Below are 18,665 nucleotides of genomic sequence, written 5' to 3' on the forward strand. Positions count from 1 at the left end.
AATAAGAAAGCGGTTTTTGTTGTATTAAAAGTGTTGGGCTTTTCTGCAACACGTTTAGAACTTGACAAAATGCTGATTAAGAACCTTTAGTTAAAATTACTCCTAAAAAGTAATTTAAGGAGACGGAACCTTGAAGATTTTTGCTGTATCATTTATAAGCATTGTAGCTTGGTAGTAATAAACTGTTCCCTTCGTCTCTTTTCTTTCATGACAATTAATTAAAAAAAAAAAACTTTAATCAAGCTTTTAAAGTTTAGTAGATAAACTAGCAAAATGGTTTCCTTTAATGTTTTTATTGCTTATTCTTAATAATCCCTAACAGACATCTTACCGTCTTAACAAATACTTAGTAGCTATGCATAACAAATCAAAAAGCAACAGCTAATTTAATTAAAGATGTCAAATACCAGAATAACAACGGTTGATGAGGAATTAGAGATTTAATTGGAGGCATATTAGAACTGGATGCCAGAAGGGGCTGAAGATGGAGGGTTTTGGCTGTGTTGGCTCCGTGCGATCTGTGCCAGCGACAGGCAGGTGTGTATCCAGTGGCACAGGAGCTCGGCTGGCGCGGAGCGGTGCGGCCACACCGCCGCTCGAGGTACACCTGAAACAAAGAGAAGAGGTAACTCCAAAAGCCAAGTCAAAACTGCGACCAGTGTTGCCACAAGACTGAACAGAGAAGAGCATCCCGTCAGCGGAGCTTTCCTCGAGTCCAGTAATTCCACCCTGGAAAACGGCGATGCTCTGAAAAGCACACAGCGTTATCGTGACAGTGAATGGTCAAGCAGAGGAGTGCTGCCTTTTTATTATAATTTCTTTTGTATTGTGGTAGGTCCTCTGTTGTACAAAGCGCTCAGCTGTATTTTAATGGTAAATGTTTGATAATTAAAAATACAATGAGAAAAGTGCTTTTTTTTTTTTTTCCAAGCTTAGGTTTGATTTAAGAGTAATTGTCCTTCAAAGCTCTTTTACCAAATGCTACTAAAGGTCACCATGGAATCATACCATTGAAGGTTGTTCTGTCAATAGAATGTAGGCTGATATGTGCTCTGTTCTATATTACAGCACACATATGGAACATATGAACATTGTCCAACACACACCATGTGTGAACACTGATGTTTTAAAGGAATTCCTATAATTGTGAGCTATACCTGTATTCACACACCACTGATCTGTCACTGCTCTCTCTCAGTAAGTTCCATCCTGGGAAACTAACCTTTTGTAGCTTATTAGCAGTTTACCAAACCTGTATTATTTTAGCTACATCTGCATCCCTAACTGGAGGAAGACTGGATGCTCTAGGCCTGCTTTGTTCTTTCCAGTGAATTAGTTTAATATATATAAGGAGAACGCATGAAAAGGGACTATGACTGCGCTAAGTGTTTACTGTTCATCAGTAAGCAGGGTACTGTTGATAAATACCCTCAGCTAAATTAACAAGTCTTGTCTAGGTTTGATTTTTAACAGGCCTCTCATCTGGCATTAGATCATCAAGGGAGACATGTCAACAAGAACAACAGTCATTTCTCTTGCAGAGATATTACAAATAATTATAGCCTCTTGACTGCTCTGTCACCAAAAAAGCTCATATTAATTATAGGAGAGAAAGACAGACTGAAACCCAGCTTCTGTATGTGGCCAGTGAGTATGTGAAGTACCTGGCAGATGGTGTTTATAAAGAGGAGGGCTCACACTGTCCTCCCACAATTGTGTTGATGTTTGGAGCTGGGTCAGGGTGGTCCAGGGTAGATTACTTGCCAAAAGAACCATCATTCTTAATATGTTTATCTGGGTGTTTACAATGAGATCACTTGTTCTGGTAGGTTTCAAAGCTGATCTGCTCCTTTTTCTTTAAGGCAGTGAATTTTGATTCTAAATTTAACAGGTTGACCCTTATTGACCAAAATAGACTGCAGATATTTAGGACCCCTTATCTTTTGTTTAATCTATTGTGAAATCAAAGTTCATTTCTGAAGCAAGGACCTTAAAAGCACTCAGCTGAAGGTTGCCATTGACACTGTTTCATTGCTGAGCCGTATCTCCCAATTAGTTTATTATATTTACCAGCGATGCAGTCCAGCAGCAGCTCTGCTTGAACTTGCACAGATGCAGCAGTTGGATCAAAGCAATAGATCTCCTGAATCAAATTTTCATCAAGTTTCTGCAATGCAGAGAACAAAAAGAGAACTTCAGAGGGGGTTACAGAATTAAAGATGGCTAACTCAAGCACATAGGAAATCTTTAGGTAACAAATTATTTCAAATTTCAAAAATTCCACTATATCTTCTTGGGGAAGAAGAGCAGGAAAAGAGTCAACATTTTGAAGTCTCACCAGTATACACTGACTCCAGTTCTCAGTCTTCTCTGAGCCCTTCCAGTTTGGATGGAGTAGCAACAGCACAGCCTTAACTATGTTGTGTACCAGAGCTGGGGGTTCTACATAGCTCTTTATTTCAGCAAAGCTCTCAGCATCAAGTTTCTGGACACACTCTCGCAGGTCCTGCAGCATGAACCGGTGGAACAGAATCCCTGCATGCCTCAAATTTGCCACATGTTCCGCCTCTGGAATCAAAAGCAAATCTTTCAAGAAGTTTCTCAGAAACATCTGCTACTCAAGACTTATGTTATCAACTGAAAGGCTCTGCCCTCTTTATGATTAACTCTTTGTCTCCTTGACTGATCGATTTGTGTACAGCCCAAGTATCTTTTAAAAATGAGTGTGTGCTTGAGAAGGAGACAACACTTGCCTCAGGGGCAAGCAGAGGTCCTGAGACCATGAAGAGTTTAGGCATGCAGGTAATTAATGATGGAACTGTGACATTCAAATTATTTTGATCTTAGTTGGGGCAGTTCTGAGGAGAACATGCTAAATCCCTGAAGGCAACAGAGCACCTTGCTTCACACCTTTGATTTCAGTGGGACTTGGGCATAAAATATCCTGTAAACTGGAGTCAAAATCTAAACGTTCTGTTTAGCCATACTCTGCTAAACACTTAGGCTTGCTCAGGAGTAGTTTACATGTACCAAAGGTTTGTGTTTGTCTTTCCATATTTGTAGGAATGATACTTTAGATGTGGTTTTACTGTGATTCCTAAGTTTATCCCTAAAAAAAACTCCCTTGGCTCTGTATGCACAATACCCAGTACATAGGTTGGTTCTGTTTCCTCCACAGATATTTTCAGTATCTCAGAGCAGGCAGCTTGGGCCATCTTTAGCATTTTCTGCAGGTCTTTGTGTTCATGAGGTGGTAATTTCTGGTGGTGTCCAATGCTGATATCAAAGATCGCAAAAGCTTGTCCTGATAGGTCACGGAGAGGTACTGCAATGTGGTATTCTCCACGGACAGAAGTGCGAATGACCTCTGAACTATCTACACACTTAAATAGGTAATTTCTGAAATGAGAGTAAAGAGAGGAAAATATACTAGACTTTACCATTCTGGTTTCTCTTTTGTAATTTATTTAGCATATTTTAGTAAGATGCCGTTCATCTCTTGTTGTTAAAACAAAGGTATTACATTACTAAATCATTGTTTATTTCCTTGAACTGAAATACGCACAGCGCTAAGTATCATTCAAGCCATATACGAAAAGGAGAAAATAGTGTTGTGGAACATGATATTGCTTAGCCAAGGTGATTGCTGAAAATCATAAGAATTTAACAAACTTTGCTTTAAAAACTGTTTCCTGTTTATAACCGCGTTGACACTTGTTCTATAGAGTTTTATAAAAAGTAAGAACATCTGCTGGAACAGCAAATGGCTTCAACCAACTTTGACAACACAGATGATATGCTTAAAAGACAAGTCTGTGAGGATCTTGGCAGTGGAAGGAAACAGATAGTTGAAGGGAACGCGACTAATATGGCCAGGAGAAAGGACAGATTATTCTGAAGAGCAAAAAGCTTCAGCGTAGGCTCTAATCTTGCAAACCTTTCATAGCAGATGTAGAGCTTGCTCAGCAGCTCAGCTGGTATGGATTAAGTTGGAAGTTAAGTTTTTGCAGGCCTAAACTCAAAGAGAAAATACTCCTCACTCCTTCCTTCATAATTCAGTATCACATGCATACACACCAGAAACCTTGACAGTGAGAGAGCTACAGCCAGACACTGGCAGGTGCTGGAGCCTACCTTAAGAGGTTTTCTTTTCTGAGGAAAAGAGCAGGAGAGCTATGAATTTCTTTTTGTCCTGTATTATCTGTAGTAATCATCTTGCGCAGAGCGTAGTCACATGTCTGCCAGAGAGAAAAAGGAGGTTTGGCTGCATCCAAGAAAGGAACAGCCATTTTAAAGCTTGGAGAGGGAGGAAATTGTTTATTTCTTAAAGGAAACTCTTGTGTACGCTCAAGTGCAATGGAATGGTTTAAAGACATCTCCCAACAATGCTTGGTTTTATTCCCAGAGTGTGTTGCTCAAGATGCATGAAGAATGTGCCCTGAACCTCCCTCAGCCAGACTATTTAATCCATCTCCAGGCTCCACACTGAGGAACACCCGCAGGCCAAGAAGAGGTTTCCCTTCTTTTTCACATCCTCTTTCTCATGTCATGTTTGTGTCAGTGTGACATGTGAAAAGCACGGAGGGGAGCAAATGACCTGGCTATCGGGCAGCCAACAAGGGAACAGTGCAGAGCCTGGAATGACAACAGAGAGCTGCCAACATAAACCATGCTTATCAGAGGAAGCAGCTGAATTATGGCTACAGCAGATGTCATAGGGACTTGGTGATGACACAGGATCAGTCCTAAATATTGCATACACTTTTTGTCTTCTTAACTCACTTGTACATGAAGCGACAAGCTTCCCAGGACCTGAGTGCCTGCTAAGCAACTGGAATATGATCTGCAGGAATGGGGCTGCCTTTACAAGCGAGCTAATTGGGAGCAGCCACTTCCTGAGTTGTAGTTATGTCTTGGCTGCTGACATTAGTTCAGAATAAAAAGCTAATACATTAACTAGGACCTTCTTTTTTCCTATAAAATAGTGTAATTTTGATATATGCAGAATCTCCACAGAAAAGTAGCTCCTTTTGTGGAGGTCCCAAAAAGCAAAGCTTTAGCAGGGACTTGCAGTGTTGGCTAACCTATGGATGGATGGGATGGATGGATGGATGGATGGATGGATAGGAGTGAGGTTTTGCTCTATTGGTTGCTATGAGCATTGAAGTAGGACAATATTCCCTTTTCCCATGGAGAAACGCTAGCAGTGCTGTTGAATTATTTTACATGGGAGGATGAATGAAGAGTGGCCTCCTTTACAGAGGGAACCTTCCCTCTCTACCTTTGTAGCCCTTTTGTTGCACAGGCACAAGAATCTCAGGCAGGCTTTGGTTTTTATGATCAAACCACTGGGAAATGACAGGGAGCTAGAAATGGCACATCCTCACTGAAGTAGCCTTTCAAGCCTTTTCACTGCAGTAATCTGCGTACCTTGTCTTTGCCAGGCTCCACCAGGTACGTGATTACAGTGTGGATGCTGGGTGCCCTGGGATACAACCAGTCCAGAGCAGTAACAGCCATTTGTAGAAATTTTTCCTGTGTGCGGACATGGTGGTAGGCTTTGCTGAATGCATGAGAAACTCCCTGTGAAAGCAAAATCCTCCAAATGAGCCAGACAGTTCCATATGATTTGGGGAAAAAAACGGGGAAACGTTCATGCAGGAAAACGAAGCAAAATGGTTTTAACAAGATACTTTAATCAGAACTCGTAAAGCTGAAAAGTGACTGTGAAATGTCCCTTATTGAATAACACTCTACAGCTCTAGAGCCCCCGGGTCAGAGACAAGTCCTGAACCAGACAAAGTTGGTTTTTAGTGGAGATAGATAGCCAAATTGACCGGTAATGTTGGCTTGCTGCGCTCCCTGCTGCCCAGATGATGCATCCACAATGAGGCTGGTTCTAAAGAGCATCCCAAAGAAGTCCGGACTGCTGTTGCTTATAATTAGTCCACCATGTAAAATGTAAGGTTTCATTACAGAAACAAAACATAAATACGAGGTTCAGAGCTTCAGGAAATAAAAGCTACTATCTTTAGGCTCCACACAAAAGTACAATTAATTTACTAGTCAGGAGGAGCTTAAATATAAATTATTGATGTTGTGATACCTAATAATCAATTACAGATAAGATGCTAATCAGGAAGATACTGATAAGGTCTTCCATCACTTTCACCATATACAGTAAAAATGGGCCCAACAGTTCCTTTCTTAGTTGTAGACCTTCCATTTACTCAGAAGGAACACGTAAAACTCACGTGGTCCCTACACAGCTTTTTGAAGAGTGGTCTAACAAACTGCTTTCTGATGGTGCCCACCTGATAGAAACTGATCTCATGGGTCAGAAAGATGGTTGTCTCACACTGGTCCCGAAGAGTGTCAAGTCCTAGAATGCCAAAGACTCTCCAGCGAACATCGTGCAATGGCAGTACCAGGAGTGAACCTCTTCTCTCCTCCACTGGGCGGTCATAGTTCCAGAAGTGGATATTTCTGTGGAGCTGAACTCTTGGAACATGGATTGGCTTTCCTTCTTCAGCAGCTGCAAAGCTGAACAATAAACATACAAGGATGTTTGTTAACAGCAGCAGAAAACCTTTAGCAAAGCAATAAATGCTGCAGCTTTGAGCTCTCCCTGCTTTTTGGCATCAGAAAAGGAAGGTGTTAGCTCCTTACTGTGACCACACCCAGAAATACCACATTTGCCACTTGCATCCCAAAGACAGTGGTAATAAATAAAGCACTTTTCATCCTTAGGACATTTTAAAAACATCAACTAATGAATGTAATGAAAGGGAATACCGAAGTGAGCAGCAGTTGCATTTAATAGGTTAGAAGAACCGATAGATAAAGAAAGAGACAAACATGTCTAGCTTTTGGAAAAGAGAAATGAAGAGGCATGAAAGCTGTTTATAGTGTGGAAGGAAAGGCATTGTTCTCAACAAATATCCTGTGGATGTAAACTGGTGTAAGGGAATTAATTTTTAAAGAAGGAGATGTAGGCCCAATAAAACAGACTTTTGCTAAGGGATGAGATTTATTAGACTGTGAGCTAATCTCCCCAAGGAAAGGAGTGAAATCCCAAACAGAGCCATCCTAAGCGGGCCATGGAAAGTAGAAGGGCATGTATACAATAATGAATCATTCCACAACAGTCCCTGAGGGGATTTCCTCTCTGGAGTACTCTATCAACTTCTGTTTCCAGTGCACCCCAAGCACTGTCTGGTACCCCTACATTCCAAATATTTTTGAGAAAAAGGAACAGTTATTTGCAGCTTTTCTTACCTTACTCCTTTCATGTCTCTGTAAAGTATCTGGTTTAGAACATATGGAGCATCATCTGGGGTACATGCCACATAGCGCAGGAGAATCTGTCCCCGCTCTGGTGAGAGCTGGTTCTCTTCCAGAAGGGCAATATATGCACTGATCTTCTTGTTATTCCCATGGGCTTCTGCATCCTAGCAACCAAATGTTTCCCATTACATTATGTACATTAGCCATTGGCCATTACACTTATTTCATGTACTTAGCACTTGTCTCATTTTGCTGAGATGCTGTTCTGGGTCACTGAGTTTGTCTGTCAGGCACCAATTGCATGACATTTACGTGTCTGTGCTGTGATTGCGTCTGACCGCTATGCTCTGCTACAAGCAAAAACACTTGGTATTTTGATTGGCAAGGAGAATGGATTTTTTTTTCCTGCTGCTAATGGAGAGCAGTTCATATAACAATAATCCCTGATTATAACCTGTGCCTAAGTGAAACTCCTACAGATTTCTTCTCCAATAGGAGACTCCTTTGGAACAATCAAACAAGTGCCAAGAGTTGCTATTACAAATCTAGACAATATTGTAAGAACATCTCAGGTACCATGAGAGAAGTTTTGCTTTGAAGGGGCTTTAATGGTGAGGACAAATCTAAAGTTGCAGCTGCAAGTCAAAAATGAAATTATCTCTGCTACAAATGAACCATCTTTGTCCCAGACTGAGTCTGGTATGTTTCATTTCAGAAGGTCCAAAACTTGAACTACGGATTTCCAGATTTGATCTGAGTCACCCCTTCAAAAAGTGAGACATAAGTATCCATGAAACGTATTCTGTATTGGCAAGAAAATTCTTGTATTGCAGATCTGACCTGTGACTCCTTCTGTGCATAACCGTTGGCTCTCCTGAACACCAACCAAGTGCAGAAAAGCCCAAGGAACCAGCCTCAGACCAGCTTCCCATGCTACCTGTGAGTTCCGCTCAAATGCATCAGGATTTGAAGCCAGCGTCACAATCTCAACATAAACAATTCCTTTGCTCCCCAGAATGCGTACCTGGGAGAGGGCCTTAAACACTGCTTTGTAAACTGGTTCCATGCTTGTTCCGCTGGTCTCAGCTGCTTGCTGGATATTGTGCAGCCATTTCCTCCTGGTTAAGCTTTGCAGGCACTCCACGTGACTTCGTTCCACGCTTCTGGTCAGAAATTCCACCAAGTTATCAATAGCTTCATCCTCATCGCCAGTGAACTCGGAAGCAACTAACTCAAGGAAAATCTGGAATGCCTTTGGAGATAGCTTCCCCGCTCTGCTCAGCTGGGGGTAACGGGAGCAAAAGTGTTTCTTTGCTAGTAGAAGAAACAGAAAATAAGACAGGGACAGTCTATTTGAATAAAATGTTCTGGTTTTCTTGTGCAAAATATGAACAAAGCCCTAAACTGGCTTTGGGTGGAGTGCTCCAGTCCATCATTCTGGCTTTCTTCCAGCTGTCTCCTAAATGTAAGTCATCATCCCGACTGGTAACCTCCAGCTTGAAGACTAGATGCACCTTTTCCTCTAGATGCACCTTTTCCTCTAGATTCCTACTTTCTCACCTACGGAGAAAGAAACCTCCATGGTGTTGCTCCTGTGCCCCTTTTGTACCTCTGCAACATACCTAAGCAGTAAAGGTCAATGGAAAATAGGAAAGCTGCTTGGAGTTATCAAAAGTCAGAACTAAATTTTTTGGACACTTGAGGGACTGGGCTGCAGGTAGGCAATTCTGTGTACAGAAATAGTAGTTGAGACCTTCCAGAAAAACTATTCATCGCCATTAAAAATGTGAAGGGCAGAGTCTACAGATGATTTCACAAATCACTCATATTCCTGGATTTTCCATTATATACCATACTTGCAGACATTGTGTTTTTCTTTTGAAGCCTTCCAAAGTAACTATCATTCTTGATTACCCTGGTTTAGGTGCCTTTGATGAATTATTGAAATAACATTTGCATTGTCCTAAATCTCATAAACGAAGAGCAAAGAAAATGAAAACTCTATTGAAGTCGTACAGAGGTTGGGACAACAGTGCTCTGGAATCACCTGCACTGCACCAAGACATGTAGATGTGGAGCAAGACAGCTTTTATAAGAAATGCTGGGTTTAGAAGAATAAATTAGTATGAAAAACATCTAAAGCAGTGAACTGCTTCCTGTTAGCTCCCAGGGGAGCAAAGAAGTAAAGACGACTGCATGGAGGCTGCTCCTTCCCATCTTCCACAAGGCTGGGGAGCGGAACTGTGCCTCAGTCCCCTTTCTCGGGTGCCAGATATTGCAGCTGAGCTGCCCCACATATGGGCAAATACTATGCAGTAGGAAGGTCTGGCAGAGTTTTCTTTCGCTTGGAGGAAGGAGAACTGAGGAATGCCACAAAGGTCAAACTGTGATTCTCGAGAATCATTCCTGTATCTACTCACTCCAGTTCACAAACTTCCGACCTGCCCAGAGGTCCTGACGACAAACGGGACTCATCCCAGACTTGTAACCCCAACTGACTGATTACGAAAATGCCAATTTACCCCATCGGTTTCTATGGGAATGTTACTTAAATCAGCAGTCGGTCTAACCGCGTCGTTCGACCCTGTCCCGGTTCTCCCGGGCCGCGGTGCCGCCGCTGCCCGCACCGCCGCTCCGGGCTCACGGGGGTGCTCGTGCTCTTGCACAGCCGCTGGAAGCCGCCGGCAGCTTTCCTGGCCTCGGAAACCCGGGATTCACCGGCTGCTCTGCCCGAGCTGGGCTTGCCTGGTCACGCTCCTGGCAGTGCCTCTCTTGAGCGCCGCCGTGACGGACACTGCCATCATTTGTGCCGGCATCCTGGTTCCAAATCCTGTGGGACCCGAAGAAGGAATGAGAAGGAAAGAGAGCTGCTCCTCAGGCTGCTTCTCGCTGGCAAACTAAGCAAAGGCAGGGTCGGGGAGGGATCGCTGTTGAGCAGGGAGTGTTCTGTGATCGATACATGCAGCGGTCTATACGGAACCGTGTAATAGAAAATGCTTGGATTAACGATGCCCAGGAACAGGCAGGGAGCTGCCCGGATTGTGTCCCAGTGCACTCAAGACACTGACGTTTACGGGAGCTGAGAGCCTCCTCCTTCCCCCGCAGAAGTCAGGGGAAATTTTGTCACTGATTTGAGCTGTAGCAGTGGCAAGTACTACCTGGCCCCTGTCATGGTGGAGCTGACTGTTAATGCTGTCTTGTCCTGCCCATCACCTAAAGAACATTCAGTATTTTTTAATTTAATTTCTGATTTTCTGTCAGAAGTATGATGGAGAATTTCTTGACAGTATAAATATATTTGGATTTTCACCTCCACTTTTTTCTTTCTTTGAAGAAAGAGATGAAGAAATACACGTGAAGTTGAACATGGCATGATCAATGTCTTCATTACTGAGCCACAGCATAATGAATTATTTTCCCCATTATATCTGTAACGTTACGCTTTTCACTTAAAAGGAAAATCAAATAGTTCTACCCACTTTTCACTCTGTGTTTTCATCCAGGAGGACTGCAATGTCTGTGAACCCTTCCCCCAAACCTGCTCATTCCACGATGTCTTTGAGAGATGAGGTTGAAGCTGCTAGAAATAGTTTTATGTTGCGTGTAGGTGGTATTGATTTTGCTCTGCTATCTTTCTATTTATTTGTCCTTTGGTTTATGAGCCCTTCATGGAAGGGACTATGTCCTCCCATATTTCTGTAGTGTGTTCTGGCATGCTTTGAATACAAGGGAGCTGTAAACTGCCAGTTTCTTGTGTGGCTCTGCAGCCTGGAGAGAATTAACTGTAGCACACCGGTGCGCTCCTCACCCCACCAGCTGTCTTAAGTGAGCTAAAGAATAAAGAGATTTTGGCTGTTGCCAAAATGAGCCATTTTCAGTAACGTGTGGCAGAACAAGCAGTGTGAAGATATGCGTGGAGATGAATAAACCAGTGTCTCCACCCAAGCACACACGCAGATATGTTTTTAATTGCTAATACAGTATTTCAGAGCACCTAATGCCCACGTGTTAATATGTACGAGGCTGCCAGACAGGTCCAGGTGAACCTGCAGCACTTCTGTCAGACTCAAGTCTGCTCTGTCAAGGACCCAATTTGCTAAGCTTATTTGGAGAAATGAACCAACAGAGAAGTGAGACTCCAAGTTGCTATCTAATTCATGAGAGCTGTGCAACAGTGTGGATTATTAAAGGCTATTTGAGACCCATAAGGAAAGCTGATGTTCTCTCCTATGAGATACATTCCTACAGATAGTACAGTAAAATGTGTCTATTAAAAATACCTGGATAACACAGCCAGGCTAGACTAAAAGTGCAAAATGTGTCCTCAGGCTTTATGTGTGTTTTTCACTGCCAGATCACAACTATATGTTGCATGTTACAGCTGAAAGAATTTTTTCAACACATCACAATGTCATGAAAGCATTGGGCTACCTCTCTGACTGGGAATCTGTCGCAGAGGAGTCTCGCGCAGCAGGATGGAGCTGCGCATTAACAAGTAGGTCTGGGTAACTGTTCCTTTCCATTTTATACATCATACCTTGTATGCTTATGACTCTTTGCAAAAACAAAAAACGACCGGTGCTTGCCAACGACTTCATTAGTACTGTTGTTGAATGGTTCAAGGCCTACTGTGTTGACATTGTTCGCTCAGAGCAGAGCTCTTTCCTTACCCTTCCTCAAGGCCTCTTTTTCCATCCCTTCTTTGAATGTGCTTAGAACAGCATCCACCTCTTCCAGGTCCAGAAACCCAGACGCATTATTGTCCCACTTTTCGAAAAGTGCCTCCAGAAGCAGTTTCCGTTGGGCCAAGCGAGAGATGCGGTGAACCTACAACAGAGAAACAGCCAGTCTTTGATAATTCCTGGACACCGATGCTCAATGTCTACACAAATATGGAAAATACAGTTTCCTATGGGTCAGGCCAAATCCGTAAATACACAGCTCAGACCTGCAGATAAATCATTAAACCTGGGAGATACTTGGAAACACTGAATACAGCCAACAATTCAGTTTTACCAGGCAGAATCAGCACTGGGTTATTTCCCAGTGAACAAACGGAGCCTGTGCTGAATCTAAGGTGAGATCAGCTCAGGTAAGTGCAGTATCTTCCCAGCAAGAACTAACCACAGATTGTTTGTAACACCCAAACAGGTGACAGTTTGTATTTCCATACATTGTTATTTTGCTGGTGCTGCCCTGAAGTATGTGGGCTCCAAGCAAATGCATGTACAATTTGTCCTTTAAACTCAGTCTTTGCACAGCATACAGTGATAAATGGCTGGAGTGGAATTCTCTCAAAGGCCAAAATACTGGCAGTGTGCATCGCGTTCAGCGTGAGGACAGTAGAGCCGTCAGATCCAATATCTCATCCAAATTAGGTCAGCAGCACAGAGGGAAACTAGAAAGAGGTCTGAGGAAAATGCAGCTACAGAGGCTACTATGGACAGACCCACCACAAATGTATCTCTACTCTGAGGTGATACGGGGCACCCTGATGTTGTGCATGAGGATATTACTGAAGGGGGAATATGTTTTTCAACGCATAGCAGGAGCACTTTGTAACAAACAAGCGTGTGCACATTCACATACAGCCATGCACAGAGCAAAACCAAACACACTTGTTTTAAAATCCTCCCCCAAACATCCACAACCTCATAAGTACATGCCAGTGCAGTAGGTCAGAGAGCAGGTTCTTGGCTATTATAAAGGTGAATAAGCAGAATGGAATGTTTTGAGCTCTTTCACAATTAACTGTCAACCTGCTGTCTCACTGAGTCCAGCTCTAGAACAGACAGCCAACCTCTTACAGGATGAGTCTGTCATCACTTCTAGAGCTAAGGGCTAGGGAGGGGGGACAGGAAAACAAAGGGGTAGAAGGTCTCTTGAAGAACTAGAGAATGCAAGGCTGCAAGTGAATAGCTCTGCCAGCCTGAGATTAAAAGTTGACTTTGTCAGTGTCTGTAGGCATTTGCTTGTTTTTTGTTTGGACATAGGATCAGCAAAAGTTATCAATATTTACTTTTTCTAGTTGTTGTATTTTTTCCTCTTCTGTCTGTTTGTATTCTTCTTTGATAAATGCAATAAGCCTCTTCACAGTGGGCAGAGAAATGTCCTCGCCAACAAATGTCTCCATGAGCTGTACAAACTGTGGCAGGTTGAGGCAGCTTTCATCAAAGGCTCTCCTGGTACGAGAAGCCCAACGGTTCTGAATCTCTGCCATGATGGGATGTAAGTCTGAAAGACAGAAAGCGCAGTGTGTCACAGGAAGCCAAATGCTGCCCTAAAGCCGGCCACGTGGAGGATATCAACGCAGTCCTGAACCCTGCACTTCTTATCCAGTGAAAGTATGGCTGAATACGGACTGACTCCATGCTGACTAAGGGCCTTAATCTGCTTATACTTTTCTAATAGTATCTCTTCAGATTTATGCTCCAGTCTAGCATGGATGCTATCATACAACCAGGTCAAATCACTGAATACAGGTGAGCTGAAATTACTGTTGTGCAGCAAGTGGCCTTCCGACACAAAGACTACACTGCTCTTATCTTGAGTCAGCTTCGGGAATTAGCATTTGTATTCTTATCCAAACTTTCAGCTCACAGCAGTACTGGCATGTCTGCAGACACTACCAGCCACTATGTGCCCAAGTGAACACACAACTTTGTGACCAAATACCTGGAAATCTAGTGTTCTCACACTTCCAGTCCTCTGGAATTCTCACTCCATAGTTGCTAAACCTGCAACTTAGGTCACAAGTCAGAAGGTCACCTGATGAAAGATAAAATACACCTTGTAATGACACAGGCTTTAAAAAAAGACACAAGATACAGTTTTTCTAAAAGCCTTTATATACATATATCCAAGTTATAGTTTCTAGAGTGGATGAAAAGAGCTGATGTGAGCAGTCACCTGACCAGGGTACTTCAAACTCCTGGTTAGCTTCAGCTGGAGAACCCTGTCTGTCTGAGCGTGCTGGACTTGCAATTTTAAAAAGGAAATCTTCTGTGAACCACAGCTTACTAGTCTGAGCACCCTGGTGATTAATATGTAAAATCTACCTCTGTGTCTCTGGAGTTACCCTTGTTATCAGTAACTATTTATTTTTACTGTCTGGAAATCCTGCTTCCTGAAATTCACCAGGTGAGTGTTACATTTCTTAAGCCCAGCTACAAATATCCATTCTAGCAAGTGCAATAATATAACTTTTTTCCAAGATAGATATTTCCATTCACCTTTCTCTCAAAGAGCATCGTACCACTACACCATTGCTTCTGTGAGAACAGGGTGGGAACCTGCTCTGAAGCTGAAAGTACTTCATGCCCTAAAGAATGTGGGATGCGCATCCAGGGACTGGCTGAATGACAGGTTAGTGCTGAGTACTGGAAGTTAACCACAGAAAGCTGTAAGTACCAGTGGGCTGTACCATCAGCTTTACAGCCCTTTATGTAATCAGTCTGTCACTGGACCGCTCTGGCAATGCAGACCCAGTTCCTGCAGCGTTTTACATTGTGAGACGCAAGAGTGTATTCACAGAGTGCAAGCAAGGAAGTTGGTCCTTCACAGCCTTCCTAGAATGAGGGCGTTTGTACACAATTAAGAAGTATGATATTCCTTTGGAAACACAGTGAGAGATTAAAATACAAGGTTCCTGGCATGTGATCCAATAATATATCTCCCTATGGGCAATCAGAGTCTAAAAATTATTAAAAGTCATTTCTATATTTAACGTCCACAGGCTCCTGTCTTGCTATACTAATACCAAAGAGCGAAACAGAAAATAAAGTTTCTCCTTATTATAAAAATGCTGCTGCTTCAGGAAGTCCCTACTTGAATTAAAGTGTCTGCTCAGTGCCTGGAATACAGATCACCAGCAAAGTGACTCACCTGCCATCCTGTGAGAGGAACACACTCTGAAACCTGGGCAGAAAACACCATGCTGAGAAGATATCAAAGCTTATGGTCTTCTGCCTTCAGAAACCACTCACATGCTTTCAATAGTTTTGAAACGCATTAAAACCACACCTATAGTTAAACCAGTCCACATGTGTATGTTGAAAAAAGACTAAGGTCAGCCAGAACAAAAGAGAATGCTTTACCTTTACCCTGGTCTCGCAGAAAGTCCTCATCCTGCAGTCTTGTCTCTGAGCTTGTCTCTTGGCCAAACCGGCTGCCATGCTGCCTAGAAAAACTCTCTTTTCTTGCAGGAGTTTCTTTCGCAACATTTGCAACTGGAGCATCCTGTTTTGAAGCAACGATGTCCGTGTCTGCCGCAGCTCTGTCTTCCGAGGTCCTGGTTGTAGCTTCAGGTGCGGGTCCTGAAACTGTGTTCATTACCTCTGCAATGCAATTGTCCTTCTCCTGACTAACTTGCCCTTCTGAGGTGGGTTCTCTGTCTGAGATATGATAATCTTCTTCCCTCTTTGTTTCTGTATCAGGCTGTCTACTCAGCCTAAATTCCTCTTCCTTCATGCATTTTTCAGATCCGGGTTCTCCACCTCTGCTGAGACTGTACCCAGTAGAGGCTTCCTCCTGTCTGTCCACACTTGCAGACTCCGTTTGCCTCTCCGTTTTGATATCTTCCTGGAAACTGGCTTTTTCACTATGTATTCTATCTCCCTCCAAATCACTAGCTTCAAAATCAGTGCTTTTCACTGCTGACACAGTGTCCTCCCATTCCTTTCTCAACTCAGAATCACTTGATTCTGCTGCTTGGTTTTCTTCCTTAGAAATTCCTCCAGTCTCAGCTTCACTCATGCCCATTTGTTCAAAAAGACCTTCTCTGACGCTAGTTCTCATTCTATACATACGTTGTCTGTTATCACCTACAGGTTGATGTGCTAAAATCTCTCCCTCAGAAATTCCTGTTTGAGACAAGACTAACTTTTCATTGAGTTCCTCACAAACTTCCGGGTCATCAAGACCTCCCCATAAATCCACAAGCTCAATCTCTTGCAGCTCTATTATTGGCCCTAAAATAGAAAAAAATATTGATAAGTTGATAGTTTGCATTGGGTTTAATGTTCTCTAGTATTGCATAAAAAACATTTTTTAAAAATGTGTTTTAAAAAACTATCAGAAAGTACCTTCTGCAAACACACATCTCAGAAACACAAAACTTCAGAATAATGCCTTTGCCTGCAGAGAACCGCATTTGTTATTGTCTATTGCACCATATTTCTTTTGAAATAAATGTTTCATAATTCTCCACACTACGAAGGAAAGCTGTAATTTGCCTTGCATTTGATCTTAGCATTTAATTAATGTCCAATATCTTAAAGATATTTTACTTTCATGTAGACGAGTCTCTGTGGTTTTTCTTTATCTTTTTTCCTTCCATGTTCCTGGAGAAATTTTAGTGTAAACATAAAATTAACCTCTAATATTGCCCAGTAAGAAAGAACAATTATTTCAGGAAAAGCAGTCTCTCTTTAATCCTACTTCCAAAAAGTACTTCTGAATTTTGTAGGAAGGAAAAGTTTTGGATGCTGTAGTAGCTCTGAACATTGCATCACCGTTTGCAAAACACTTTTGCAAATTATGGTGTATAGGTAGGTCACAGCATTCGTTTGGGTCCTTTTTTAGGCTCTGTCCATTTCGGGTAACAATTATAAACCGTCGATTAACTGTACAGCCCCACGTGTCCTCCTAATGCCTTGACCACAGTTGAAACATTCCGTATACTTACACTGTCTTGGGTTGCAGAATCCCCCCTTAGCCATCGTCGGGCTTCTGTCATAGAAGCCTGCCAGAAGGGCAAGTATTTTTTGTCTCCCTAAGCGACCAACCTAGACAAAAAGATTACAATTATTGTATTTTGTCTCTGGTTCTTGGGACTTACATCAACATTTGCAGCACTACAAAGGCACCATTAGCTAAGAATTACCTGTGACTGAAAATTATCCATTACCGGAACATCAATACAAATTTCAAAGAAGTGAATTTATTTCATAGGGCTTCGCTGGAACTCCTTATACATATTACTTTGCAGGCGCATCCTCTTGCATATTCTTGACAAATTACAGTTGGATGATTGTAACCACTTCTGCCAAAGGAGTTCTTCATGTAAAGATCAAAGCTTCAACATTTCACACTTTCAGGACAGATATTGATTGCCTGACAGTGCTAGGGAAGAATTTCCACATATTATGGGCTGTGCTGTATTATGTTAGTGACTGCACATTGTAGATTGGTTTTGTGCCCCATCATTTCCTTTGAAGCATTATGTATTGGCAAGTGCCTGGGAAAATTATTAGTCCAAAAATCTGAGCTAATATGACAACCTCCCTACTTTCCTTTAAAAATCCATCCACATTTGACCACAGAGGTGAAAGAGGTATCCGTAGTTCCAGTGCAAAGGAACACACAGTGGTTTAAGTCCTTGTTGCTCAGGGTGAGTGCACGCAGACAATGAAACTAGGAAAAGACAATGAGATGGGTCATTTCCAATGCGGAAATTGTGAGTACGAAAAGTAAAGCAAATCTAAGTGAATGCAAGTTTTCCATTTAATGCTGAATTCCTGTTGTCATTATTTCAGTCCTGCCACCTTTGTAATCTCCCTCCCATTAGTGAAATGCAGTAGTTAATTAGAGAATGGTTTTACTTAAGTTCATTATTTGTAGTAAGTAGCTTTCCAACTGACTCATTGATTTCCTTTTCACATTTTGCTTTCAGAGTAAAGACTGCAAAATGTAAAATTCATCGAGCTTTTAATTCCTTGTGAAATTTTCTTGCCTTTAGACTGAAGAAATAAAGGAAGAAGTTTGCTGCTCTTTTCTAGAAATGAGCTCAAGATGACTGCATTGTTTATAATCTAAAACTGTAATTAATGACATTGATTTTCAGGAACAGAGGATTGGAAAACAACTGAGAGATACCCATCACTTAGTGGAGAAGTGCCTCCCAAGGAAGCTAAAACTGAAAACTAAGTGAATAAGTCACATTTTCTGTTACTGCAACACCTTTCCTCTAGAGGGAATTGAAAGCTTTTTGCAAATTCTGAGAAAAGGATTGGAACTGAAGTGTAACATGTTGTCCAGTCCGGTTTTAGTGTTTCAGATTCCTGTAACTTAATTCCTGCTGATAAAAAAGTGCTGGAAATTACAATTGAATTTCAGCCGCGCGTGGGTTTGGAACAACAAATGTAATCACACAATTCTGTCCCTAAACTTACAAGATGTAGGCCCTGATTCCCAGTGTCTTCATCTTCTTGACATAAATATACAAATATCTTGAATGCTCCCGTGCAAATATTTCTTTGTGCTGTTTGTTTTTCAGTTGAATATATCAGATTGGATTCTGCGTCCATTTAGTAGATATACAAACACAGAACATGTTTTTGAAGATGTTACCAGATCACTGCGTAATATTCGGATTCTCC

General features: G+C 42.0%; 1 protein-coding gene across 1 annotated transcript in view; it reads right to left on the reverse strand.

Moving 5' to 3' along the window:
- Positions 1–455: 455 nt before the first annotated feature.
- EFCAB5 (EF-hand calcium binding domain 5) overlaps positions 456–18,665 on the reverse strand; it is a 32,777-nt gene continuing 14,567 nt past the window's right edge. Inside the window, exons 6-19 of the mRNA XM_086624755.1 lie at positions 16,973–17,072; positions 15,905–16,256; positions 15,384–15,781; positions 13,307–13,521; positions 11,958–12,114; positions 8,312–8,601; positions 7,279–7,451; positions 6,315–6,543; positions 5,431–5,583; positions 4,135–4,238; positions 3,146–3,399; positions 2,339–2,568; positions 2,071–2,167; positions 456–607 (exon numbers count right to left, since the gene is read on the reverse strand). Of these exons, the coding sequence (XP_086480881.1) occupies positions 456–607; positions 2,071–2,167; positions 2,339–2,568; positions 3,146–3,399; positions 4,135–4,238; positions 5,431–5,583; positions 6,315–6,543; positions 7,279–7,451; positions 8,312–8,601; positions 11,958–12,114; positions 13,307–13,521; positions 15,384–15,781; positions 15,905–16,256; positions 16,973–17,072 (2,904 nt within the window). The remainder of the gene's footprint in view (positions 608–2,070; positions 2,168–2,338; positions 2,569–3,145; positions 3,400–4,134; positions 4,239–5,430; positions 5,584–6,314; positions 6,544–7,278; positions 7,452–8,311; positions 8,602–11,957; positions 12,115–13,306; positions 13,522–15,383; positions 15,782–15,904; positions 16,257–16,972; positions 17,073–18,665) is intronic.

This window comes from Tauraco erythrolophus, chromosome 21 (genome assembly GCF_009769465.1).
Source record: "Tauraco erythrolophus isolate bTauEry1 chromosome 21, bTauEry1.pri, whole genome shotgun sequence".
NCBI lineage: Eukaryota > Metazoa > Chordata > Aves > Musophagiformes > Musophagidae > Tauraco > Tauraco erythrolophus.